At 40.6% G+C, this 25,365-nt stretch overlaps 1 protein-coding gene across 7 annotated transcripts in view; it reads left to right on the forward strand.

Moving 5' to 3' along the window:
• The window catches only part of bcor (BCL6 corepressor), a 296,044-nt gene extending 273,283 nt beyond the window's left edge, over nt 1-22,761 (forward strand). For all 7 annotated transcript variants that reach the window (XM_080203852.1, XM_080203853.1, XM_080203855.1 and 4 more), the window contains 6 exons: nt 954-1,226; nt 7,231-7,397; nt 10,974-11,119; nt 15,175-15,252; nt 18,071-18,218; nt 21,529-22,761. In XM_080203852.1, the coding sequence (XP_080059978.1) occupies nt 954-1,226; nt 7,231-7,397; nt 10,974-11,119; nt 15,175-15,252; nt 18,071-18,218; nt 21,529-21,817 (1,101 nt within the window). In that variant the 3' untranslated portion in view covers nt 21,818-22,761. The remainder of the gene's footprint in view (nt 1-953; nt 1,227-7,230; nt 7,398-10,973; nt 11,120-15,174; nt 15,253-18,070; nt 18,219-21,528) is intronic.
• Nucleotides 22,762-25,365: the final 2,604 nt, after the last annotated feature.

Raw genomic sequence — 25,365 nt, forward strand, 5'->3', positions numbered from 1 at the left:
CATTTTTTAAACAAGATAGAAATGCAAGTTATTTTTGTTCTTAAAATAAAGTTATGCAAGACTGATTTTGATTAAAATTCTAAGCTTCAGCTTAGTTTCCTAGGTTAGTGTGGTTAGGGAATCGAGTCATTCTGAAGTTGTATCCATTGTTGTTAGTAGTGGATCTGCACGGGGGCCTCTGTAAACATTTCTCTTGCTCGATGCTGACTTAGCACCAGCAACAAAGGGTTGAAACACATCTACAAACCTTAGGCCTTCAAAACAAACAGTTTAAGCACAAGTATCCCAATATTTTTCATTTTATCTTGGAATATGGACAATACTAGAAAAGACAGTTTCACCATGCTTCAGACTGAAATCATGTTTATGCCAGGCTGGATAAGATTGATTGCAAGTTCCTTTTGCAAATTGTTGTTGGTGAGCCAGTTGAGTTTTCATGACAGTTCGGTGTTTTCATGGTTTCTTTTTAGTGCTCGTCCCCAAATCACCATGAAGAGCTTTCAACTTGTGTCCTGCGAGCAACTAGTTCAGTACCAGAACCACTACATGATCAGACCCTTGTTTAAAGTGTATTGTTAATGACCATTTACTAGGTCTGCCAGTTCTCCTGTGTTCAGTTGCTTTCAACAGCTTTCCTTGAATACATTTTAAGTGTTTGACTTCTGAGCTGAGTAATACATCATTTTAAAAATGTGCAGTGATATCTTGCTTAAATAACTGTATTTCAAAGTGATTTGTTGTATTGAAAGCACTTTGGGATGTTTCTGAGCGATGTGATAAGGCACTACGCAAATGTAATTTTTTGCTTTATTGCTGTTCAGCTAATTTTATATGTTTTTTTTCTTATAACTGAGCAGAGAATTTGAAGAAGATATTTAGAATAGGCTTACCTAACAAACTAGCTCAGTGTCCTCCATCCCATTAATGATTTTTTTTTGGTTGATTACTTGCAGCAAAACAGTGTGAACAGGAATTCTAGAAAGCGCCCAGCACTAACCACCGGCACAGATTCCACACCAAAGAAAATATGTGAGCAGAAAACTTCTGATCGTTTGTTGCAGATTCCATTATTACTGCAATTCTCCAAGCCTTTGGCTGCACAAGCAGTTAACTCTCCACAGGAGACAACTCCAAGTCGCCCCATGCCTCCAGAAGCACGCAGACTCATTGTCAATAAAAATGCTGGTGAAACTTTACTGCAAAGAGCAGCACGCCTAGGCTATGAGGTGAGTTCTGTGTTTGACAATAGGTAACGTGATCAAAGAATTCTTTCACTTTGTTTTCTGTCACTTACTGTAGTCATAAAATATTAATTGAGTTTTATTATAGTGTTTAGTTTAATTTCCATCTGGATTAATATGTCATTTTATAATGGTCACAATAAGTTTGGTGGATGCAATACTTAAGCATAGAAATGGTAGCAGTTTACAGTTTTTTTTAAGAACATATCAATTATATAAGAATACCAAGTTGGAGCATAAATTTAGACTAAATACTTCACTTTAAATATTACTTCGAATATCCAAAATATGAAAAAACCCTGAGTAAGATTTAAGATGTGACATTATCAATCTGCATCAAATGTGTTTTGAACAAGGTGTACTAAGATTTGTTTTGTCTTGTGATTAGGTTATAAATGGTTATTTTTCTAACTAAATCTTTGGATTTAGTTTACCTTGGCTACATTTACTTTAGCTAGTCCCCCTGACATTTAAGGTCACTCAAGCAGATAATTTAATAACAAAGAATAATAGAAATTCCTGCTACATTTCTACATTACAATGTAGTGAAAAATAATTTTTTTGCTGTCACAACACATAGTGGCAGCAGCAGTAATAGCAATCACAGACAATCAGTACCTATTATACTTACAATGTACATAACTTGTCATAGATTTGAAAATCTTTGTCCTAAGGGAATAAAAACTTACTTTGACTCTTTCAGTTGATTCTCTGCCTTAGTGACTGGGTTAGCCACCTATACATTGTCAGTGTACTAACTAACCTGTGGTTACACAAATAGAAATGCAGGTATCAGTGATAAAGCACAATGGTGTTTTGAAGTTTTTAATATAGTAGTGAATTTCTCAGCTGGTAGCAGTAAAGAATCTTCTTGGGTTACATTGTGCTTATCTGTGTGCCATGCCACCTTTCACTTCTGAAAAGAAATAGGCACCGTTTTGCAGCTTAAATCATAGTACTGATTACATCATGTGGGATAAATTTCCAGCGTGGAGCTTTAACATGCGCACTGTTCCAGAATTCTGACCTGTCCTGCATCCAGTAAGATTCTTCGCTAGCTGCAGGGCATTGCAAATATGATGTCGTAATTGTGTATTTCATGAATATTTACTGACTGGCTCAATCTATCAAAACATTAGTAAATTAACCAGATGTTGAGCCATATTTTTCTTACCTGTTCATCAGTTAATGAAATGTATTAAGTATTACTATGTCATATTCATCAGAGAGATTCTGTTTACTCTAGTCATTAGGGACTTGGGTGAGACAGCATGTGGACATGCTTTCAAAGTTACACTCCCAAATGCCACTTCAGTGTCCTGATGCCTCTGAGGCATGCTGCTATTTTAAAAAAAGGACAATGGGGGTTGCCAGGAACCTACTTGCCTCCAATTAATTGCCTATAAAGCTCCTTGAAGAGCTTGTTAATGGATTATGGTGGACCAGAAGGTGATTTTGAAATCACAGATTAGTAAAATTGAACTGTCTTGTGCATACTAATGCATAGCTGTTGGGTTCAATGTGGGGAGCCATCAAATCATGTTTACACCAACAAAAATATTCTGACAAAAAGCGTTATTCTATTAGAACATGTCTACAACTTTTACGTTAGCCACTTTGCCACTTCTCTGTGCTATGAGGCTGCTAGCCCTCTGATCTCCTGCATCCTCTGTTTTGCAAGGTAGTGGGAAGCTCAGTCATGGCTGCTGTCTGCTTTTGAGGATTGTATGAAAGAGTCAGTTCTCATCTGTTAATGGTGCTCAGTGCCATCATTCGGTGCTGAGCTCACTTCTGACCCAGTTAGGATTTCTATTTAAGGATAACTTCACAGGGTTGGGACCTGGAAATGATCCAGGCATCAGGTTCACACCCAGCTTGAATATCCAGTCCTAAATGTTCCAAATTTCTCTAACCAATTTGCACATAGATAAAACATATCTAAAAATTGTGACTACTAGCCTAAGGAGTGAGGGTCACACGATTGCTTCAGTGTAAATTGGGATATCCTGATATGCATCCAAATTATCATAGAATCCCTATAGTGCAGAAGGAAGTAATTCAGCCCATCAAGTCTGCACCGACCACAATCCCATCCAGGCCCCATCACCATAACCTGATGCATTTACCTTAGCTAAGGGACAATTTAGCGTGGCCAATCCACCTAACCAGCACATCTTTGCACTGTTGGAAGAAACAGGAGCACCCAGAGAAAAACCATGCAGACACAGGGAGAATGTGTAAACGCCACACAGTTACCCAAGCCAGGAATTAAACCCAGGCCCCATGCGCTGTGAGGCAGCACTGCTAACCACTGTGCCACCATGCTGCAATTTGTTGACCTTTTCTATAGTACTATGTAGTGCAGTGTTGCTACACTTGGGTGATCGATGTAGGATTGTACCATGTATAGTACAATCAGGCTATTGTAATAACTCAGAAAGCCCGGCTGGAAAGAATGTAGTTTATTTACAGAATGTAAAGTAAAACCACTGATGTGGTGTACACACACTAATCTCTGCCGGGGACTACAGTTCAGCAGGCCCAGTCCTGGATCTGACTTCTAAAAGACTCAGTGAATGAATTCCAGCTAGGCAGGCCACTGCCTGTTATGAGGGGAACTCATACTCAATGAGCCCCACAGAAAAATCAATTAGTGATTCCCAATGGACCTCATGGAGAGTTATCACAGCTTTTTAATTCTAGATTACATTGAATGTTTGTCACAATGGTTATAAGTTCAACATGAAAGTCAGAATACATCAAGTACATTAATGAAATCTGTTAGTTTGGTATATGGAAAAAATGCAGTGGAATGTTACTAATAAAAAGAGACTGCTGAAGCTAAAATGAAGAGTATACAAGACAGCAGTGAGACCAGCCTTATATAGTACAGCAACTTGGGCAATGTCTAGAGAGGAATAGCTCCTGGATACTAATGAAATGCAGATGTTGAGATGGACGTGTGAGTAACAAGATCGGGAACCAGCACATCTCAAAGATTGTGGGTCCATTGAAGAAAGTAGCTAACAAACAACTGAAATGGTGTGATCACCTGTTGCGGGGAGAGAGAGGAAATATGATGAGTAAGTGATGGAAATGGAACTGCCAGGAAGAGAAGGAGACAAAGAAGGCCTAGACTAGGTGGAAGAATGCTGTGGCGAGAGACTTGAACACAGTGGGATTGGAAGAAGAATGACAGGAAGAAATGAAAGAGAGTGATCGACCAGTATTGTGGCAATCCCAAGTAACACGGGAGAAACTGAAAGAGGAAGACTGAGAGCTGTAATGATTAAAATATTCTGCTAGATTTTCAAGTCTCTATTAACCTTTCAAGAATAGCATGCCATTGATGGTTTGAGTCAAAAAATGATCTTGGAGCATAAAGACAGAGTAGACCATTCAGCCTTCCAAAAGGTTCATGGTTGATCTGTACTTCGACTCCATTTATCCATCTTTGGTTTATATTTCTTCAGACCCTTATCTAACAAAAATCTATCCTTTCATAGTAGTAACTTGCAAGGCAACATAACTTGCCTTCCATCAGGCTCTTTGACTGTGTGGGGCACTTCCCTCATTATCTCTTTCCCTGCTCTGGGACTTCTCTGGTTCTCAATAAATTCGACACACAGAATATCCCAGAATTAAAATTATGTTGGCCCTTCCTGGGCCTTCTTTTAACTTTACCGGCCTGGCTTTGGCCACATTACATTCAAGCAGCTCTCATTCGATGATTAAGGGGTTTATTTCCCCTCTTTGGGCCTCTGACTATTCCCCAGCCTTGTGAATTCCTGTTGACTTCCACTGGCTGGTGTTAGTCTGTTTTATTTCACTGTCTAGTACTTTACTATCAGCCAAATCATTTCCAAGGAAATTGATTCCTGCTACTGGAAGTTCAGGGATGATTCCTACTGTCACAAGACCTGAAACAAGTTTACACTCAAGATAGACTTTATGGAGGGGCGCAAACACTGATCCTCTTCCCACTCCACTGATCAGTGCTTTAATCTTCAGGGAGGACTTTTTCTTGGGGGGGGGGGAGGTGGGGGGGTGGGGGTAGGTTTACATTTACCTCCAACATTAGGGATTGAGTGGTCCCTGTGCCCCAGAGCAGTACAATGGACTTGCTGACATTTTGGGATGGATAGGGGGATACACAGCAATAGGAACAAGCAATAGGCATTCTATATGATCATGGCTGACTAGACACCAGTGCTTTTTACACACACTATCCCCATAACTCTCTAAGTTATTGCGAATCAGAAATCTATTAATCTACCTTAAACATATTCAATGACTGAGCTTCCATGACCCTCTGTGATAGAGAATTCCAATGATTCACAACTCTCTGTATAATGAAATTTCTCTTTATCTCGGACACAAGTGACTTTCCCTTCTGTTGAAACTATGCCCCATGTTTCTAGAATCCCAAACCAATGGAAAGACCTTGCCTGCATCTACCCTGTCTATTCCTTACCCTGAAAGGAAAAACTCTGGAAACTCTTTGGGAGTTTGTCCAGCTCCAACATAGTACCATACTCCCCAAGGGGCAAGTTTCTGCAGCGAGAGTTCTGCCTCCTCTGTTGGATATGTTTCAGTTGGATCAGTTCACGTCTCTTCACTTTGCTACACCATTTTAACTGTACCTTCCTAGCTACAGCTTTTAGTTGCTCTATGCAAAGGGACTCTAACGTTTCACCATTCAGGTCTTCTTGTTTGACCCACAACTGGACATCAAAAGGTGATGTTTTCTTAGTGTTGCGGAAAAGGAATTTGCTGTGATAAGTTCCTGTGCTTTAAAATTTGTTCCTGCCATCAGGTTTTAGGTTTTCAGTTGATTCTTGTATCAAACTTGGCTCATATCTTAAAGTTGGACTCTGGCCAGCCACAAATGAGTGATCCCAGATTTGAGCTCCCAATTTCTGTTACTGACAGGAGGGCAACTAATTTAAACAACATTAATTTTTCATCTCACTACCCACCCATAAGTATTTTTATTTGTTTCCCTGTTTATAAATGGTGCCACATTTTCTAATCCCTTTGTTTGGTACAATCCAATTTTCTATTAAAACCTCATGGCAAACTGGAGATGGGATGAACTCAAAGGATTAGTTTAGTTACAAACACTCAAAATGCAGAACATTCTACTTATATTAAAATATTAAAGAAAGGATAGTGGAAAGAACAATTTACCGTACCTCTGAACTGTGCAAAGACATGTTGTTGCACATGGGTTCCAAAGTCCAGAATCAGAGTCCAATGAGGTTTTTTTTTACAGAGGTTGGTGGGTTGAAACCAGATGCTGGTTAATGCACTTCTCAGGAAGTGTTAAACTCACACAATGAAATAAGAACCCAGGGTTAAATCGGTCTTGAAGGCAATGGTACAGGCTTCCGGCAGCAGCAAGGTAGATGGGACCAGGCGTCCAACCTGAACGAGGACTCCTTCAGTGTAGCCCGTTTGTCAGACTTTGTTTTTAGATTGTCTAGCTGACTGCTCCAAACTGTATTGTTGTGAAATTAGGAGAGACAAGGATACCAGAAACATGTCTATAATGGTGTTTGCTGGCCAGCACTTGCTCAGGATGCATATGCCTTGCTTGGTTTATTAGAAAAGACTCAGTGTTGAGGTTGTTGGTTTTAAACTTGTATGCCAACAACCTCTTCAACTGTACGATTAAACATTTGAAAATTGATATTACTATATTGTGAGAAGCAGCCTCGTCATTTGCTAACCGAAATATTATTTCTGTTTTCACAAACCACTTAGAATTTATTTGTGCATGATGCTTTATATGGCTTTTGTTTTGATGTTGAAATATTATTCCATTAAAACAGCCTCTGACGCAGTGTGAGATTGGGGGCAGTTTTGTAAATATATTTGCAATTGAAATAAAGTGAAGAAATAGGGTTTCCGTGTCACTTGTATCAAATAATCCGGCACCTGTTTCATGTGATGCAAATTAATGCATTAATCTTTTTTTCTTTCTTAGGAAGTAGTACTCTACTGTTTAGAAAACAAGGTTTGCGATGTAAATCATCGTGATAATGCAGGTTATTGTGCTTTGCATGAAGCCTGTGCCAGAGGATGGCTCAGCATTGTATGCCACCTTCTAGAACATGGAGCTGATGTCAACTGCAGTGCTCAGGATGGAACAAGGTATTTATTTCCTTGGCTTACTGGAGTCACCTCATTAAATTGGATGAGATTCCTTTGTGCTCAGTCCATGAAACTAAGCTGGGTGATGGGTACTCAAGATAGAGCACTGAAGTGCTAGATTCAAATTTTAATTTTCTCTCTTCATTAACCATCTAAGCAACTGATGTCCATGGTTTCCAGTATTCCAGATAATTTAATAACTGGAATTAATCTATACCATTTAAGCAAATTCCTGAATTTGATGAAGGAAAATTTGGTGCTTTAGCTTTTTTTCTGCCATTTGTATTTTGCCTTCCAAAATCTCCTTCTGGTGCTTTTTGTTTTACTTACCAAGTCAGTGTGTTGAGATTTAAGGTGATTAGTAGAAAGATTAGAAGAACATGAGAAATAATCTTTTCATCCAGAAGGTGGTGGACGCCCGGAATTCCCTGCCTGAATTGGTGATTAAGTCTGAAACGCTTAATTCAACAAAAAGGTATCTGAAGGGCTGTAACCTGTAAGGCTATAGGCCAGATCCTGGGAAGTGGGATTAAAATGAGTGGCAGTTTATTTTGTTTTCTCTTTTTTGGCCAGCATAAGCGCAATGGGCTGAATGGCCTTTTTCTGCACCATAACCTTTTTATGGAGACCAAGGAAATGAATGTTGAAAGCAGTGAGGTTCAACATCAAGTACCTCAGCAAATGCTCTGCTCAGTATTTCAAATGCTGCCGGGATAGTTTCCTGCAACAGTGCGTGTTGGAGCCGACGAGGGAGAGAGCTATCTTGGATCTCGTGCTATGTAATGAGGCAGGTAGAATTAGGGACCTTGTGGTGAAGGATTCTCTTGGGGAGAGTGATCATTGTATGGTGGAGTTTCTGGTGCAGATGGAGGAGGAGAAAGTGGGTTCCCGGACACGCGTACTTTGTTTGAATAGAGGGGAGTACGGTAGGATGAGAGAAGAATTGGCGAATGTTGACTGGGGGAGCGCGTTGGAGGGAGGGTCTGCTGAGGAGTAGTGGAGGATCTTTAAGGAGATCTTTCTTGGTGCTCAGCGGAAATTTATTCCGATGGTCAAAAAGGACAGTAGGAGGAGAGGTAATAAGCCGTGGATAACGAAGGAGGTGAAGGAAAGTGTTAAATTAAAAGCGGAGGAATTTAGAGTAGCTAAGAGTAGTGGGCGAGAAGAGGATTGGGAGAGGTTTAAATGTCAACAAAGATTGACAAAGAAGTTGATAAAGAAGGGTAGGAGAAACTATGAAGCTGGGCTAGCGCTTAATATAAAAAAGGATAGCAAGAGTTTTTATAAATATATAAAAAGGAAGAGGCTGGCTAGGGTGAACGTTGGTCCTTTAGAGGATGAGAAAGGGGACCTAGTGGTAGGGGATGGGGATATGGCTAAGGTATTGAATAACTTTTTTGTTTCTGTCTTCACAGAGGAGGACGTGAATAATTTGCCAGGTGTTAGTGATGGAAAGGTGGTAGGACTGGAGGCTCTTAATGACATTACTGTTACTAGAGAGGCGGTGCTCGACAGACTGGAGGGGCTGATTGTGGACAAGTCCCCAGGACCGGATGGAATGCATCCGAGGGTTCTGAAAGAAATGGTGGAGGTGATAGTGGATGCCTTGGTGGTTATTTTCCAGACGTCGCTGGATTCCGGGGAAGTGCCGGAAGATTGGAAAACGGCTAATGTTACGCCATTGTTTAAGAAGGGTGCCAGGCAAAAGGCGGGGAATTATAGGCCGGTTAGTTTAACGTCTGTGGTAGGTAAAATGTTAGAATCCGTCATTAAGGAGGAAATTGCGAGGCATCTTGAAGGCAATTGCTTGATAGAGCGGACGCAGCATGGTTTCATTAAAGGGAAGTCGTGTCTGACAAATTTACTGGAGTTCTATGAGGATGTGTCTAGGGCGGTGGATAGAGGAGAGCCGGTGGATGTGGTCTTTCTGGATTTTCAGAAGGCGTTTGACAAAGTACCTCACAAGAGGTTATTGCAGAAGGTCGAGGGACATGGAGTTGGGGGTAGGGTGTTAGCGTGGATAGAGGATTGGTTGTCAAATAGGAGGCAGAGAGTGGGGGTCAACGGGTGCTATTCGGATTGGCGGATGGTGACTGGTGGAGTGCCCCAGGGGTCGGTGCTGGGGCCTCAGCTTTTTACCATTTATATAGATGATCTGGAGGAGGGAACCGAGTGTAGGGTGTCGAAATTTGCTGATGACACCAAGATTGGGGGAACGGCAAATTGTGCGGAGGGTGTGGAGAGTCTGCAGAAGGATCTAGATAGGCTGGGCGAATAGGCCAGGAAATGGCAAATGGAATTTAATGTTGGCAAGTGTGAGGTGGTCCACTTTGGTAGAAATAATGGGAGGAAGGACTATTACTTACGTGGCGAAAAACTGCAGCAGGCGACGGTGCAGAGGGACCTCGGGGTCCTTGTGCATGAGTCGCAAAAACCCAGCTTGCAGGTGCAGCAGGTGGTCAGGAAGGCGAATGGGATGCTGGCCTTCATAGCGAGGGGGATTGAATATAAAAGTAGGGAGGTCTTGCTGCAGCTGTATAGGGCATTGGTGAGGCCGCAGCTGGAGTACTGTGTGCAGTTTTGGGCGCCGCACCTGCGCAAAGATATTTTGGCCTTGGAGGGAGTGCAGAGGAGGTTTACTAGGTTGATACCGGAGTTGAGGGGGTTGAGCTATGAGGAGAGGCTGAATAAACTAGGCTTGTACTCGTTAGAGTTTAGAAGAATGAGGGGAGATCTCATTGAGACGTATAAGATGATGAATGGGATGGATAGGATAGAGGTGGAGAGACTCTTCCCACTCAGAAAGGATAGTAGGACTAGGGGGCACAGCCTCAAGATAAAGGGGGGGCGGTTTAGAACGGAGTTGAGGAGGAACTTCTTCACTCAAAGGGTGGTGAATCTCTGGAATTCTCTGCCCATTGAAGTGGTGGAGGCTGCCTCGCTTAATATTTTTAAGACGCGGGTTGATGGGTTCTTGATAAGAGAGGGGATTGAGGGTTATGGGGAGAGGGCGGGAATGTGGAACTGAGCCACGACAGATCAGCCATGATCTTATTGAATGGCGGGGCAGGCTCGAAGGGCTAGATGGCCTACTCCTGCTCCTATTTCTTATGTTCTTATGTTCTTATGAGTCACATGAATTAGGCGAGTCTATGTATTCAGTGCTTTCATGCTCTGGCTGAGCAACTGCATTGAGCTGCAACCCTATTTCTGCAATTTGTGCTCCTGTTGAGTGCAGCTCCCTGCTAGGTACTGAGTATTGCTGAGTCTATCACTGTGGATGTATATACACAATGGAATGTTGGCACTCTATTCATCCATTAGCATCTAAACAGGAGCCAATCTCATCTGCACATGAACCTCCTGGGGAATAAAATTCATCACCCAGGGTCTCATGGCAGTCTGCTATTCATTGATCCTTACTGAAAAAGTGCAAAGTTACTAATGAGATTGGTTTCTGCTGTAATGTCCTTCTGGTTGAATGGTGTTCCAAAATTCACTGCCTATAATCCTACAATTCTACATAAGAATTGCACTTGTACTTTACTATCAGATTAAGTTTTGTTTTTATTGTAGGCCTATTCATGATGCAGTAGAAAATGATCACTTGGAAGTGGTTCGGCTCTTGCTTTCATACAGTGCTGATCCAACCTTGGCCACGTACTCTGGTCGTACTATTCTAAAGATGGCACACAGTGAAGTGATGGAAATGTTTCTCACAGGTACGTTCAAACCTGAATTGTTAACCCCTTTCAATCTGGGCATTTCAATTAATTTTATTGTGGGCACTTTTCAGCTAAACTCTGAAATTGCTTTTGATATATATTTCAAAGCACAATGGTGAAAAGTATGAAAGTCATTTGAATTAGCCAATTATCACAAATACTGTTACATTTTTGATTAGCTATATCTCATTTTGACAACAATAACTAAATTCAATTTTGAATGAAACCCAAGATGGCTGATTGTAATGCATGGTGAGAGTTTATATGAATAAAAATTTCCCCCCTTTATTTTGAGTTAATGTTTTAGCATTAAAGCATTAATGTTATGGAATATATGTATCCACAATGTGTAAAAAAAATCTGTAATTTTGACTTGATTGATTAGCTGTTCAAGAGCCACTGCAGGAACACACATTTCAGGATGATTCACATGCAGTACTGAGGGATTGCTGCATTGTTAGAGATGCTTTTCAAATGTTAAACTGGGATTTCACCTAGGGATTCAGGTTGCTGAAAAAATATCCTACTCACTATTAACTTGAAAAAAGGACGTTAAAAATCCCACAATCAGCACTTGCAAGATAGATTAACTGGTCATTTATCTAATTGCTGATTATGGGAGCTTGCTGTGCTTTAACTGTTTGCCACGTTTGTTTAAACAGGATATACTGGGCAGCATGATGAAGCAAAATCGCACTTTAGTTAGTATTGCTGCCTTATAGCACCATGGACCTGGGAATTCAAGCCTTGGGTGACTATAGTTTCCTCCCTCAGTCCAATTATGTGTAGGTTAAGTGGATTGGTCATGCTAAATTTCCCTTTAGTGTCACAAGATGTGTAGGTTAGGGGGATTAGCAAGATAAATGCATGGGTTATGGGGATTGGGCAAGGGATGGGGTAAAATGCTCTGTCGGAGAGTTGGTGCAAACTCAATGGGCTGAATAGCTTCCTTCTGCACTATTGAGATTCTATGACTCTATATGATTTTAAAATTAATTAACTTGCCAAGTACTTTGCTTCAGGTTGTCCTGGAAGTGCTATATAAATTATCACCTATGAGTTAACTTAGTTACTACTTAGTCGTTATTAATCACTGTTGAGTCAGTTAATAGAGGTCAGTCTGGTGATAATGCAGTTGCGGCACGATGACATTGGGAGCACTGCACCAGAGTTAATACAAGGTCACCTATTTGGCGCTGAAGTACAGAACTGCTCATGCATTGAATGTAATGTACTGGGAAGATGAATGCTCATGGAGGAATTTGTACAATGGCAGGTTGTTCAAGTGGCCAGAATAAGAAGTATTAATGTACATGACTCTGTCCATATGGTGAACAGACCAACTGCCTATTGATGGAGTGGGAGGGAAGGACGTTGGAAATGGTGCTATGCATTATTGCATTTGTGCCACCAATAGAGCCATGAAATTTTGGAAATTGAAACTGACTGTGAAAATATATATCTTTCTGTGGTAGGGTTTTTTCCCCCAAGTGGAGGAATTGATTTATGGATAATTGTGGGTAAAATGGGCTTCTATAACATGCATGATGCAACTGTACACTGCAGGTTAGGAGATTTTGAAGATAGTTAAGAAACTCACTGATATTACCTGCAAGTATGTCACAAAACCCCAAAGGATAACTTGAAGCCCTGGTTTTAGTGATGTATATTCATTTGGAATAATGTGAAAAACAATGCAACTCAGTGAGGAACCAATCCAGTCATTTTGTAAACAATTAATAAGGAGTATTTATTAAAATTAAAAAAACACATGACAAGAAAGACTGATTTTACACTATGACATGTAATATTATTACTATATTAATAACTAAATGCACTGATTTTACACTATGACATGTAATATTATTACTATTTTAATAACTAAATGCACCATTTCATCTGAAATTCCCAAACTATACCCACATTCCCTGAACTCACTGAGACACCACTTTTTTTTCCAAAACAAATCCAATTTAGTAACTCTGTAAGTCAAATCCAAATAATAGTTAACACCAAATAACACTTAGAGGACCAAATCTGGGAAAATGTATTCTCCCGGTTCTAAGTGTTAGGTGGAACAGGCCACTGTGACTCTGATCACAGATGGAACTGGCCTCACTGAAGATTAGGTGGAGGTCGCCTGTCTGGCTGTTGGATGGAAAACTAGCTGTTTTCTCCAATGAGGATGATAGCAGTTATACTGTTCCGTCTCTTTGATCTTCAATCTATTGTTTCTGTTGTCCAGATCTCTCAAATTCTTTGCCTTTAAAAGCTATATCCCCACTGATCCAGTAAACAATTTTCCTCTTATGGCAATTCACTTCAATTTCTCTAGACACCCACTAATCTTGTTACTTGCCTGTTATTTTGTTTCCATCTCAAATTCAATCGTTAACCTCATTATATTCCCAAATCCTGCCAAGATATACCCAATTGTTATTAGAAAGAACCCAATTGTGCACCAGTTCAGGAATCTGTTACTGTAACAGGCATTTATACAGCAATCCATGTCCCATGGTTGCTTTGCATATCTGCTGCAGGGATGTGCTCAGATTTGTGACGTTCTCCTTAAGGACTCATATTCTTCACATGCAGGAGTTACCAAACTGTCTTAGTACAATAACATGACCCCATACAGAAAGATGGCAGCATTAAGATAGGACCTAACAAACTGTCAAAGATGCAAATGCATCTGTCTGGTATCCTTTCCATAAACTTCATCTTCCTTGTCAAAACATTGTAAATACAGAGTAAACTGTATATCTCAAAAGGAATGAGCAAGCTCAGCAGATGTCTGAAACATTTACAAAGTTGCCTCAGTATTGTTCTTGTGCCCTGAAGCAGTTAAACATATCATGCACACAAACACATGCTCAGGCTTGTGTACGTTGTGTATGTAAAGTTTAAATTCTCATTTGGAACTAATCGATGAAAGTCTGCTCAGATTCCAATCAGTTTCATTTAAATGATGAATTGAATCAAAATTATTTCTGCGAGTGGTCCTATTCAACAAAACTGAAACGTTGATTTTGAAATGTCTGAACTTCAATTATTGCACAGACCCTGTTTTATTGTAGCTTGAAATAAATGCAGAATTAGTAGGGATTCTAAATACAGTTATTTTACCTCAAGGCATACTTTAATGGACATATCCTCTGGCATTCTTAAAAATACATGCATTATCTCTTTAGAAACTTACTTTCGGGCTGGGTACTAAAACCTGATGATTCTCAGTTCCTGCCACCCCTTCTCCTCCTAGCAGCTCTGCTAAAAGTAATTTGTGACATAGGCTGCTGAGAGCTGAGTATAAGCAAAGAAACAAGCCGCCTCAGAAATGTCACAAAAAATGGCGCACTACTTACTATATAATTATATCTTACATGTGATCGTACAAAAATGACAGACAGGAAAAAGTTCATCTGATCCATCTAGCCGCATATATTGCACGAGAAATTGTGCATTATGCAGCAGACCCTCCCTAATCCACTCACCAAAGCCACATAATTATCTGGGCGATGTGAATAACCAAGTTTTTTTAAAAAAGCCATTCTGGGCTGGGGCTGGGTTGGGGAGTTTTGGGGGTGAGAGGTGGGGCAGAGAAATCTGCGACAAAATGAACATTTTAATATCAGGTCCAATACACTGATAAATTTATTTTTACAACTGGCTATTCACGACAGTAAGATGGCACAGTGGTTAGCACTGCTGCCCCACAGCACCAGGGACCCGGGTTCAATTCTGGCCTCGGGTGACTGACTGTGTGGAGATTGCACATTCTTCCTATGTCGGCATGGGTTTCTTCCAGGTGCTCCAGTTTCCTCCCACAGTCCAAAGAATGGTCTCCTTCTGCACTGTAAGGATTCTATGATAAACATTGGCCTTGCATCATTGCTGGATCAGCCTTTTGCAATCTTAAACTGCACAGTTGGGCTATGGCATGTTTCAGTGCCATGTTTTGTTAATGTTTTATGTACTGTATGACACAACTACAATGAGCAGGTGATCTGCTGTCAGTGTTTTGACCAATTTGTGTGTTTTTATTCCTCCTCCAGAGTATTTTGCTGACTTGCAAGGTCGAAGCAGTGATGACCCTGGTTTGTGCTGGGATTTCTATGGTAGCTCTGTGTGTGGTGAGTGATACCCTTATGCAAACTCCTAACGCGGAAAGGAACACTGTAATTGCAGCAAAAAAAAAACAGCATTCTTAAACTAAAGTAAAAAGCTCTGCACTAATAAAGCCACATTGAATTGAATTAAACCAATTTAATTCTACAATAACAAATTTACCAATACGTAGCCTATTTAGAAAGAAACGTCATAAGAACCCTACAGTACAGAAAGAGGCCATTCGGCCCATCAAGTCTGCGCCGACCACAATCCCACCTCGGCTCTAACCCCATATCCCTACATATGTTACCCGCTAATCCCTCTAACCTACACATCTCAGGGCACTAAGGGGCAATTTTTAACTGGGCCAATCAACCGAACCTGCACATCTTTGGACTGTGGGAGGAAACTGGAGTACCCGAAGGAAACCCACGCAGACGTGAGGAGAAGTGCAAACTCCACACAGACAGTGCCCCAAGCCGGAATTGAACCCAGGTTACTGGAGCTGTGAAGCAGCAGTGCTAACCACTGTGCTACCGTGCCGCCCAAATGGGTCTTATTTTAATTTGCATCTGTTTTTGTGACTGTTTATTTGAAGAAAAGTGTTTCCTAGAAGTAGCATATCTCTAATTTATTGGATTATAAAGGGTATATTTTGTCTACTAGTTAAATGCTGCAATTCCAACTCAAGTTTCATTTGTCTGAAGAACACATTTTCAGCTATCTGCTGCACTACCTGAGAAGGAAGGGAAAACTGATCAGGAAAGGGGGGAAAGGTCAATTTCATGGACCAAGTGCACCTCCTTGCAGGTCAGGAAAGAATTATGCTCTACAGCAAAAGGACAAATTTTACATATAATTTGAAAGGAGGAAAGTTAGAGGTGGAAGGATGTGAAATACAAAGACTTTCCCAAATAATCACTCCAAAGCATCAACTTGTACTCAGCCTGACAAAATGTGTAAGGTGGTGTTCTCCTGGGACTGATGCTGAAACTCTTGTCGTTCACCATTTTTGTAAACAGTTTGGACTCTGGAACCAGAAGTACAATTTCAAAATTTGTGCACGATTTTGGGATTACAGTTAATGAAGTTGAGGACTGCAGCAAAATATAAGATGATGCTGCCTGGGGATTTGGTGGATTTTTAACAGTGAACCATCACATTTGCCAGTCCTATCCCTCTGAATCTAACCATTGTTTCAGATTTAATGCAAGCACAGATTAAAACAAAAATCCTGACATTGCAGTCAATCATTCACTGCCGTGCAACAGACTGCACAGTGGACAACCCCCACAGAGCCAACAAACAGTGGGATCAATGAATCTGGAACACACCTCCTGTTCTTTTGCTCCCATGTTGCTGTTAGGAACAATGGAGTGTAAATGCCTTTTTTAACAGAGATCTGAGTAATAACTACTGCTGAGCAACTGATCTGACCCTAAAAAAAATTATATTTCTGGAATGTTGCTAAATTACTCTACTATAATTGCTAGACTTTTTAACTAATGATATTTACTTTAAAATTTGTCAATTAGGTTTCAGTTTCTATCTTACTCCCATGTATAGGTTTCCATTTTTATTTTGCAGTCTGTAAAGCCTTTTACATTATGTAAAACCATTAAGTGTTTCTATTGTTAGTGTTTTTCATTTCCTGGTTAGCTGTTCTGCGAGACTTCTTTAATGCTTGGACAGCTTGATGGCATCATTGCAGATCCACACAGGGAATTCCCATTAAACTATGTGACAATCAGTTGTACATCGAGAGGGAGATCAGTAGATCTTTCAGTGAGGCTTTCTTCAAAGTCAGCATACAAAACCATTGTTCACAAAATTCAGTCCATTAATATACTTGCAGAATGGGTATATAATTTGCAGACTAACTTGAATTTAGGTAAGTGTGAGGTTTCACATCTTGGCAGGGAAAAAGTAGAGGCCATTTATCCTTGGAAAATGCAGAGGTCGCATTATCCTTGGAATAAGTGTCTAAATGGGGTAACCCAAGGGATGTATGGGTATAGATGCATATCACAAAGTAGCAATGTGGATTAATATGGCTATAAAAATACGATATATTAGGCCCCATTTCTGGAGGGAATTTGAATAAGTAATTTGGCTGAAGGTGTGTGTGGACCCAGATCACAGTTTATCTGAATTGTGTGTTGTGCTGATAACTATTGAGAGGACTTCAGTCAGGGAAATAAAACGCTGAACATGGGAATCTTGTATTTTGACTTGAAATTTTCACAGCTATACAAAAGATTTCAAATTTAAACGATTACTGATTGTCGTGCATAAATCTTGGAGTTGAGGTTTGCAGAAACACTTGAAAGCAGTTGTGTGAGTTGAGACAGTAATGTTGCTGTTTCGGGCAAAGGATATCCATCAGCCTAAAGACCAGAATAGCTTAACAGCTGTTTTCTGGGTAGAACTGCCAGTGGCCAGTTGAGAGCTGATTCAGCTCCTCTCGTTCATTGCAAGTTGGTTTGAATGTTAACTAGCTTTTTGAATTTGAAATGGGAGGCAGGCCCCAGATGCCTGATAAGTGCACCTTGTCCCTTGTTGGTGGGATTTTAACAATATGACTTGCTTGAATGTGAGTTGTGAATGCCACAGAAGTTATTGTTGTTAGGATTATTTGTTTCATCAGTTAATTAATACTATAAATATTAAAGCCTTGTCTATATATGACAAACCCTTTTTTAAATGATCTACTATATGGTTGAAGTATATTCTGTACTGATGCTGTTGAAAAATGTAAGTTTATGCATTATAACTTGACCGGCACAAATAAATGGTTTATTCTCTTCTGCAAGTAATCTTTAGTGTCTTTTGCGGTTTCAGAACCAGTAGAAGAGTCTGGCTTTGATGTCTTGGCTAATCCACCGGGCCTGAGTGATGAGGAAGAGGAGTACTATGATGTTTTGGAATTTGAGTTTTCAGAAACCCCTCCTTTACCTTGTTACAACATTCAGGTCTCACTCTCTCAGGGGTATGTATTCTGGATAGCCAAATAATCAAGATAGATTATCAGAACCTGTCAGTATATAATGACAGCCAATATGTGACATTGAAAGATAAGCTGAGAAAAATCCAACTAGCTTTCCCTCCCTTCTGTTGACTTGGAATCCCATCGATGTTCTATGACAGATGTGTTAAACTCATTCCAACAGGGAGCTTAATGTAAAAATATGAGCTGGTTCAAAGTTGAAACTTAAGTAAATGGTTCAGATACCACCTTAAACACTCTCCCTCCACCATCGATGTGCAGTGGCAGCATCTTGTACCATCTATAAGATGCACTGCCGCAACTCAGCAAGGCTTGTTTGACAGCACCTTCCAAACACATGACTCCGACCACCTAGAAAAACAAGGGGAGTGGACACATGGGAAACATCACCACCTAAAGTTTCACGCCAATCATAATCTATCCTATTACCTCTCCTTCATTATTGTTGGGTTAAAATCCTTGAGCTCCCTCCCTAACAGCGCTGTGGGTGTGCCTACACCACATGGACTGAAGCAATTCAAAAAGGCAAATTACCTTTTTAAGACCATCTATGAATGGATAGTAAATACTGGCCTTGTCAGCAATGTGTGCATCCCCATGAATTTTTTTTGTGCTGGATGTGGATGTTGCTGGCTGGGCCAGCATTTGTTACCCAAACCCAAGTGCCCGCCATTTCAGAGGACATTTATGAGTCAACCACATAGCTGTGGATCTGAAGTCACATGTATGCCAGCTCAGGTAAGGATGGCAAATTTCCTTCCCATACTGACAATAGTGGACCAAATGGGTTTTTATGATAATCGACAATGGTTTCATGATCATCATTAGACTTTTAATTCTAGATTTTTATTGAATTTGAATTATACCATCTGCTGTGAACATAAGAACATAAGAAATAGGAGCAGAAGTAGGCCATCTAGCCCTTCGAGCCTGCCCCACCATTCAATAAGATCATGGCTGATCTGAAGTGGCTCAGTTCCACTTTCCCGCTTTCTCCCCATAACCCTTAATTCCCTTGCCTACCAAAAACCTATCTACCCATGTCTTAAATATATTTAGCGAGGTAGCCTCCACCACTTCACCGGGCAGAGAATTCCAGAGATGCACCACCCTTTGAGTGAAGAAGTTCCTCCTCAACTCCGTTCTAAACTGCCCCCCTTTATCTTGAAGCTGTGCCCTCTAGTCCTGCTGTCCTTTCTGAGCGGGAAGAATCTCTCTACCTCTACCCTATCCATCCCCTTCATTATCTTATGTATCTCTATAAGATCCCCCCTCATCCTTCTAATCTCCAACGAGTACAAACCCAGTCTATTCAGCCTCTCTTCATAGTTCAACCCCCTCAACTCCGGTGTCAGCCTAGTGAACCTCCTCTGCACTCCTTCCAAGGCCAATATATCCTTGCACAAGTGCGGCGACCAAAACTGCACACAGTACTCCAGCTGCAGCCTCACCAGTTCCCTGTACAGTTGCAGCAAGACCTCCCTGCTTTTATATTCTATCCCCCTTGCTATAAAGGCCAACATCCCATTTGCCTTCCTGATCACCTGCTGCACCTGCAGACTGGGTTTTAGCGACTCATGCACAAGGACCCCCAGGTCCCTCTGCACCGTAGCATGCTGCAGCTTTTCGCCCTTTAAATAGTAATCCCTCCTACTATTATTCCTGCCAAAGTGGATAACCTCACACTTGTTAACATTGTACTCCATCTGCCAGGTCCTCGCCCACTCGCTCAGCCTATCTAGATCCCTCTGCAGACTTTCCACACGCTCCGCACAATTTGCTTTTCCACTTATCTTTGTGTCATCAGCAAATTTCGACACCCGACACTCAGCCCCCTCCTCCAGATCATCTGTATAAATGGTAAATAGTTGAGGCCCCAGCACCGATCCCTGTGGCACTCCACTAGTCACCAACCGCCAGTCAGGATAGCCCCCATTGATACCAACTCTCTGCCTCCTATTAGACAACCAATCCTCTATCCACGCTAACACCTTACCCCCAACTCCATGCCCCCTAACCTTCTGAAGCAACCTTTTGTGCGGCACCTTATCAAACGCCTTTTGAATATCGAGAAACATCACATCCATCGGTTCCCCTCTGTCTACCGCACTAGTTACATCCTCATAGAATTCCAATAAATTTGTCAGACACGACTTCCCCTTAACGAAACCGTGCTGCATCTGCTCTATCAAACAATTCTTCTCAAGGTGCCTCGCTATCTTTTCTTTGATGACGGATTCAAGCATTTTTCCCACAACAGACGTTAAACTAACCGGCCTATAATTCCCTGCCTTTTGCCTGCTACCCTTTTTAAACAGCGGCGTAACATTAGCCATTTTCCAATCTTCCGGCACTTCCCTGGAATCCAGCGAGGTTTGGAAAATAATCACTAAGGCATCTACTATCGCCTCTGCCATTTCCTTCAGAACCCTGGGATGCATTCTATCTGGTCCTGGGGACTTGTCCACCATCAGTCCCGCCAGTCAATCAAGCACCACCTCTCTAGTGACAGTAATTGCATTCAGGCCCTCAACTCCTACCATCCTTCTATCTTTAATACCTGGCAAACTATTCGCGTCCTCCTCCGTGAAGACTGAGGCAAAAAACTTATTTAAGGCCTCAGCCATTTCCTCATCCCCCACCACTAAATCCCAGGTGCAATATATAAAATACAAGGGCTGTATTCAGTGCTTTTAGAAATATATATAAATCGCATGATTCTATTCTACTCCTTAATGCACACACACAGTCACCTGTTTTATCCCATTGGCTTCAATATATATTTTTCACTTGTTTCTGTAACATTTTCTTCATTCCATTTTTCACACCACACTTTGGTGATAATGCCCTCCCTAGGGAACAGTTTGTTCTCTGTTTCACCATAGCTAATGCACTTCAAAAATATATAATTCATTACAGAAACTGTAAAGTGTAACACATCATTAGAAATGTATGTTTCAAACATTATGACATAAGTACATGATATTGATCATGTATTAGTCGAAACATGCAGGTTTTTGGAACAAGTTAGATTCATTAAAAGCTTGAGAATAGCACTTTAAATACTATTATTTTAAATGAAGATATTTTGGTTCTAGATGTATAACTTATCAAATTGACAGAAAATATTAAGTTTATTATATAAAATATGAAGTAAAATAATTAAGAAAATATTATTTTATAAGTGATGTTGAGTTAGCAGACGAACTTCGATGCTGCAAGATCATTCTTACAATTCAGAGACCGTAAAACTCATGAAGCTTGCAATGTTTTTTTTCCTTCTCCATGACAGTCGCCGGAACTGGCTGCTATTAAATGATGTACTACGGCAACTGAAGGTGTCAGCCCGCGTCTTTCGCTCCTCATTCCCACACATTGAAAATCCCACCATTTCAGAGGCGGAGTTCTACAGACAGGCTTCTGTGAGCCAACTTTTTACCTACCCAGAGAATTTTAAAACTCATGACATTGACAATAAAGGAACACTGGAGCTAGTGGAATTCACAAGCGAACTTCAAGAACTGTTGGGATCATCTGTCACGTACCTATACGCTGACAATGAGATTGAAATATACAATTAACTGTTAAAGGACTAGGTCACATATTGGCTGCTGTTCCTTAATTATGGCCTACATTCAAGAAAAACAAAACTGTGTAAATGATGTAAACGATGTGTTATTTCATGGATCGTTGTGTTTGGAAAAAAAACACTATTCTGAATACTAAATGACAGCATTGTCTATGTTCTTGTATATTTGAAAGCCAGGATTCCATTTTGGATGAACTTGTGAATTTTTCAAACAGAAATCTCCCTGTTTATAATTTTTTTTGTATGCTGTCTGTTTCTTATCTTTCTGTAAATGTAATTTTCTGCTTTTTGGCAGGTAGCCCAAATTAGGAACTTTTTTCCTGGCACACTGCATATGTAAACACATTCACTTGATTGTTATTTTATTTTTTTTTAAAGAAGCACTGATTTTTAAGATGGTGTCCACTTGCAGATCCTGTGGCCCCTGTCACGTGATCTGTTTAAGAGGCTTGGTTGCGTTGAGGCACTTCACTTTATTGTTTACAAAGTTACCTGTCGTGGTCAGGTACACTTGTAAGATAATGAAAACTGTATCCTTAGGTCAGAAGGGCTCTGACTCGGATTCACTTTTAGATAACCACACTCAGACATCACCCAGTCCTTTATACATACATATATGTAACATGTTTTACATTTTTGCTTTTATTTAAAATGAATTTAAAATATTTTTTCTGTACTTTGTACAAAAAAATTATGAAATTTAAAATTTTAGAGGATTGTACAATAAAAGCTGTTTTGTCAAGAGTGGAGTTATATACCGTGGATGTTGGGGAACTAAATGTTTCTGATAGTTGTATAATATTTTAGAACATCTGTTTAACTTTGTAAGTAAAACTGCTGTATATTTAGGTTTATATTTTACAGTGACTAAAACAATTTTTCCTTAAAACAAAAGCCAAAAAAGGAAATGTCTGGTAATAAAGACATTGTTTGATAAAGGGATATCACTGTGCCATATTACTCACGTGTGCATGTAGATAACAGTTCTTTTTAAATGTAGGAAACTTACTATAACACAGGCTAGTTATGTCCTAGGTCCATATCAACAAATGAAAGATGCCACGTCTTTGGAAGATATACTTTCTTGGCCCCTTCTCATCTTCTCCTTTCTCTTGAGTGTTTTTACTTCTCTGAAAAAAACCTCATCTCCACTGGGTGCTCTGGGCCTGAGCTCATGGGGCGTGGGATTGTTTGAATAGCAATTCATTATTTTGATGCTCTGGAGTGATGTATTAAATTATTTGTCCCTCTGAGGCTATTTCTTTTTAATTGGAATCAATTCCATCTACCCTGTGTGGCAATCTATAATAACTATGTCAACCAGCTTATGCTCATTCACTAACCTAGTGACTTCTTCAAAAGAAGTTAATCAAGACCCAGTCTTTTCCAGAAACCCCAAGTTGAAAATTTCTAATAGCTCCTTCCCTTTCCCGAGCATCACTCAGAATATTTTCAAGTGTCTTCTGTTTGAGTAGTAGCAGGCTGGTGGAATAAAGGGCGTCCCACACCAGGAACGTGGGCATCATCCACAGGCCAGAAGACGGATGTGAAATAACCATCTAACAGCACTGCAAAACCTGGAAGTCATTTTGAATCTGTGCTAAAGATCAAATAAGGCTTTCATGGCTGAAAAAACTTTTGCTGTTACAACAATTATATATCATTTTGGTTCGCAACGGTCTCTTACATCTTTCTCTGACAACTGCTTTTGTCTCCCTTGGTTGCAATTGATCCATAAATGATAACCTGATAATTAACTGTATGACGAGATGAATCTAACTTGGATAAACATATCTAAGCAATGATGTATTCAGCATTTAGAAGAAAAATGGCAACAGCACTAAATATGTTGGCATCTCATTCTGCACCTGCTCCACTTTGTCACTCATCAAATGAAGCCAATATATGAATTCAAGTTAACATAGAAAAATATCTGAAATTAATAGAGGAACAATTAAAAATGGACATCAAGCCTAAGGAAATATTAGGTGGGAACGTGGAAAGCTTGTTTAAATATGTAGGTTTTAAATAGTGTCTTTTAAGGAGAGGTGAATGGGATGGGTGTGAGGTTAGGAAGCAATGTTTGTGTGGGGTTTAGGTGGCAAAAGGCAAGGCCAAAAATGGCAGCAAACTGAAAATGGCACACGAGACCATAGTCAGAATAATGGAAGGTTTCTAGGGCTTGTTGCAATGATAGACATGAAGAGAGTTTGAATACAAGGATGAGAATTTTAAATGGAAGCCATTGGGAGATCTGGAGCAAAGGTAGGTCAGTGAGGATATGAGTGAATTGAGAACTGGCAGGGGATAGGGTAGGGAAAAGCAGAAATTTGATTCTTTTTTTATGTACAGTTGGGTATCCTTCTGGGGAATCTGGTAATGAAATTTTGTACGTGCCATTCCTGATTTCAGGAGCTATGAAAGGATTTAATAATGGATTCATTGTTGCTGCAATTATTTTGGATCACTGCATTCTTATGTTGACTAAAGGTTATGAATAAGCCTCAATAAAGATTTATACCAGCAATTAACAACAGCACAGTAGTTAGCACTGCTGTCTCACAGTAGTCATGATGTGGATATGTCGGTGTTGGACTGGGGTAAACACAGTAAAAAGTCTGACAACACCAGGTTTTAGTCCAACTGATTTATTTGATAGTAAAGTCACAAGCTTTCGGGTTAGTCCCTTCGTCAGGTGAATGGAGAGTTCTGGCCTCAGAGCATATAAAGCACAGACAGTTTAGAGATTACTGATTAGAATGCGAATCTTTACACCTAACCTGCTGTTCAAGTCCTGAAGTGACTGACAATGTGTGTGGAAGGGGCACTGATCACAGGTTAAAGAGATGTGTATTGTCTCCAGACAGTACAGTAAGTGAGGTTTTGCAAACCCAGGCAAGCCACGGGGGTTACAGATTGTGCGACATGAACCCAAGATCCCAGCTGAGACCGTCCTCATGTGTGCGGAACTTGGCTATCAGTCTCTGCTCAGCAACTCTGCGCTGTCGTGTGTCGTGAAGGCCGCCTTGGAGAATGCTTACCCGAGGTTCAGAGGCTGAATGCCCGTGACCACTGAAGTGTTCGCCAACAGGAAGGGAACAGTCTTGCCTGGTGATTGTCGAGTGATGTTCATTCATCCGTTGTTGTAGCGTCGACTGTTCCCTTCCTGTTGGCGAACACTTCAGTGGTCACGGGCATTCAGCCTCTGACCTTCGGGAAAGCATTCTCCAAGGCGGCCTTCATGACACACGACGGCGCAGAGTCACTGAGCAGAGACTGATAGCCAAGTTCCACACACATGAGGACGGTCTCAACAGGGATCTTGGGTTCATGCCGCACTATCTGTAACCCCCGTGACTTGCCTGGGTTTGCAAAACCTCACTTACTGTACTGTCTGGAGACAATACACATCTCTTTAACCTGTGATCAGTGCCCCTTCCACACACATTGTCAGCCACTTCAGGACTTGAACAGCAGGTTAGGTGTAAGGATTTGCATTCTAATCAGTAATCTCTAAACTGTCTGTGCTTTATATACTCT

Source organism: Carcharhinus amblyrhynchos, chromosome 15 (genome assembly GCF_965287045.1).
Source record: "Carcharhinus amblyrhynchos chromosome 15, sCarAmb.v2.hapA, whole genome shotgun sequence".
Lineage (NCBI taxonomy): Eukaryota > Metazoa > Chordata > Chondrichthyes > Carcharhiniformes > Carcharhinidae > Carcharhinus > Carcharhinus amblyrhynchos.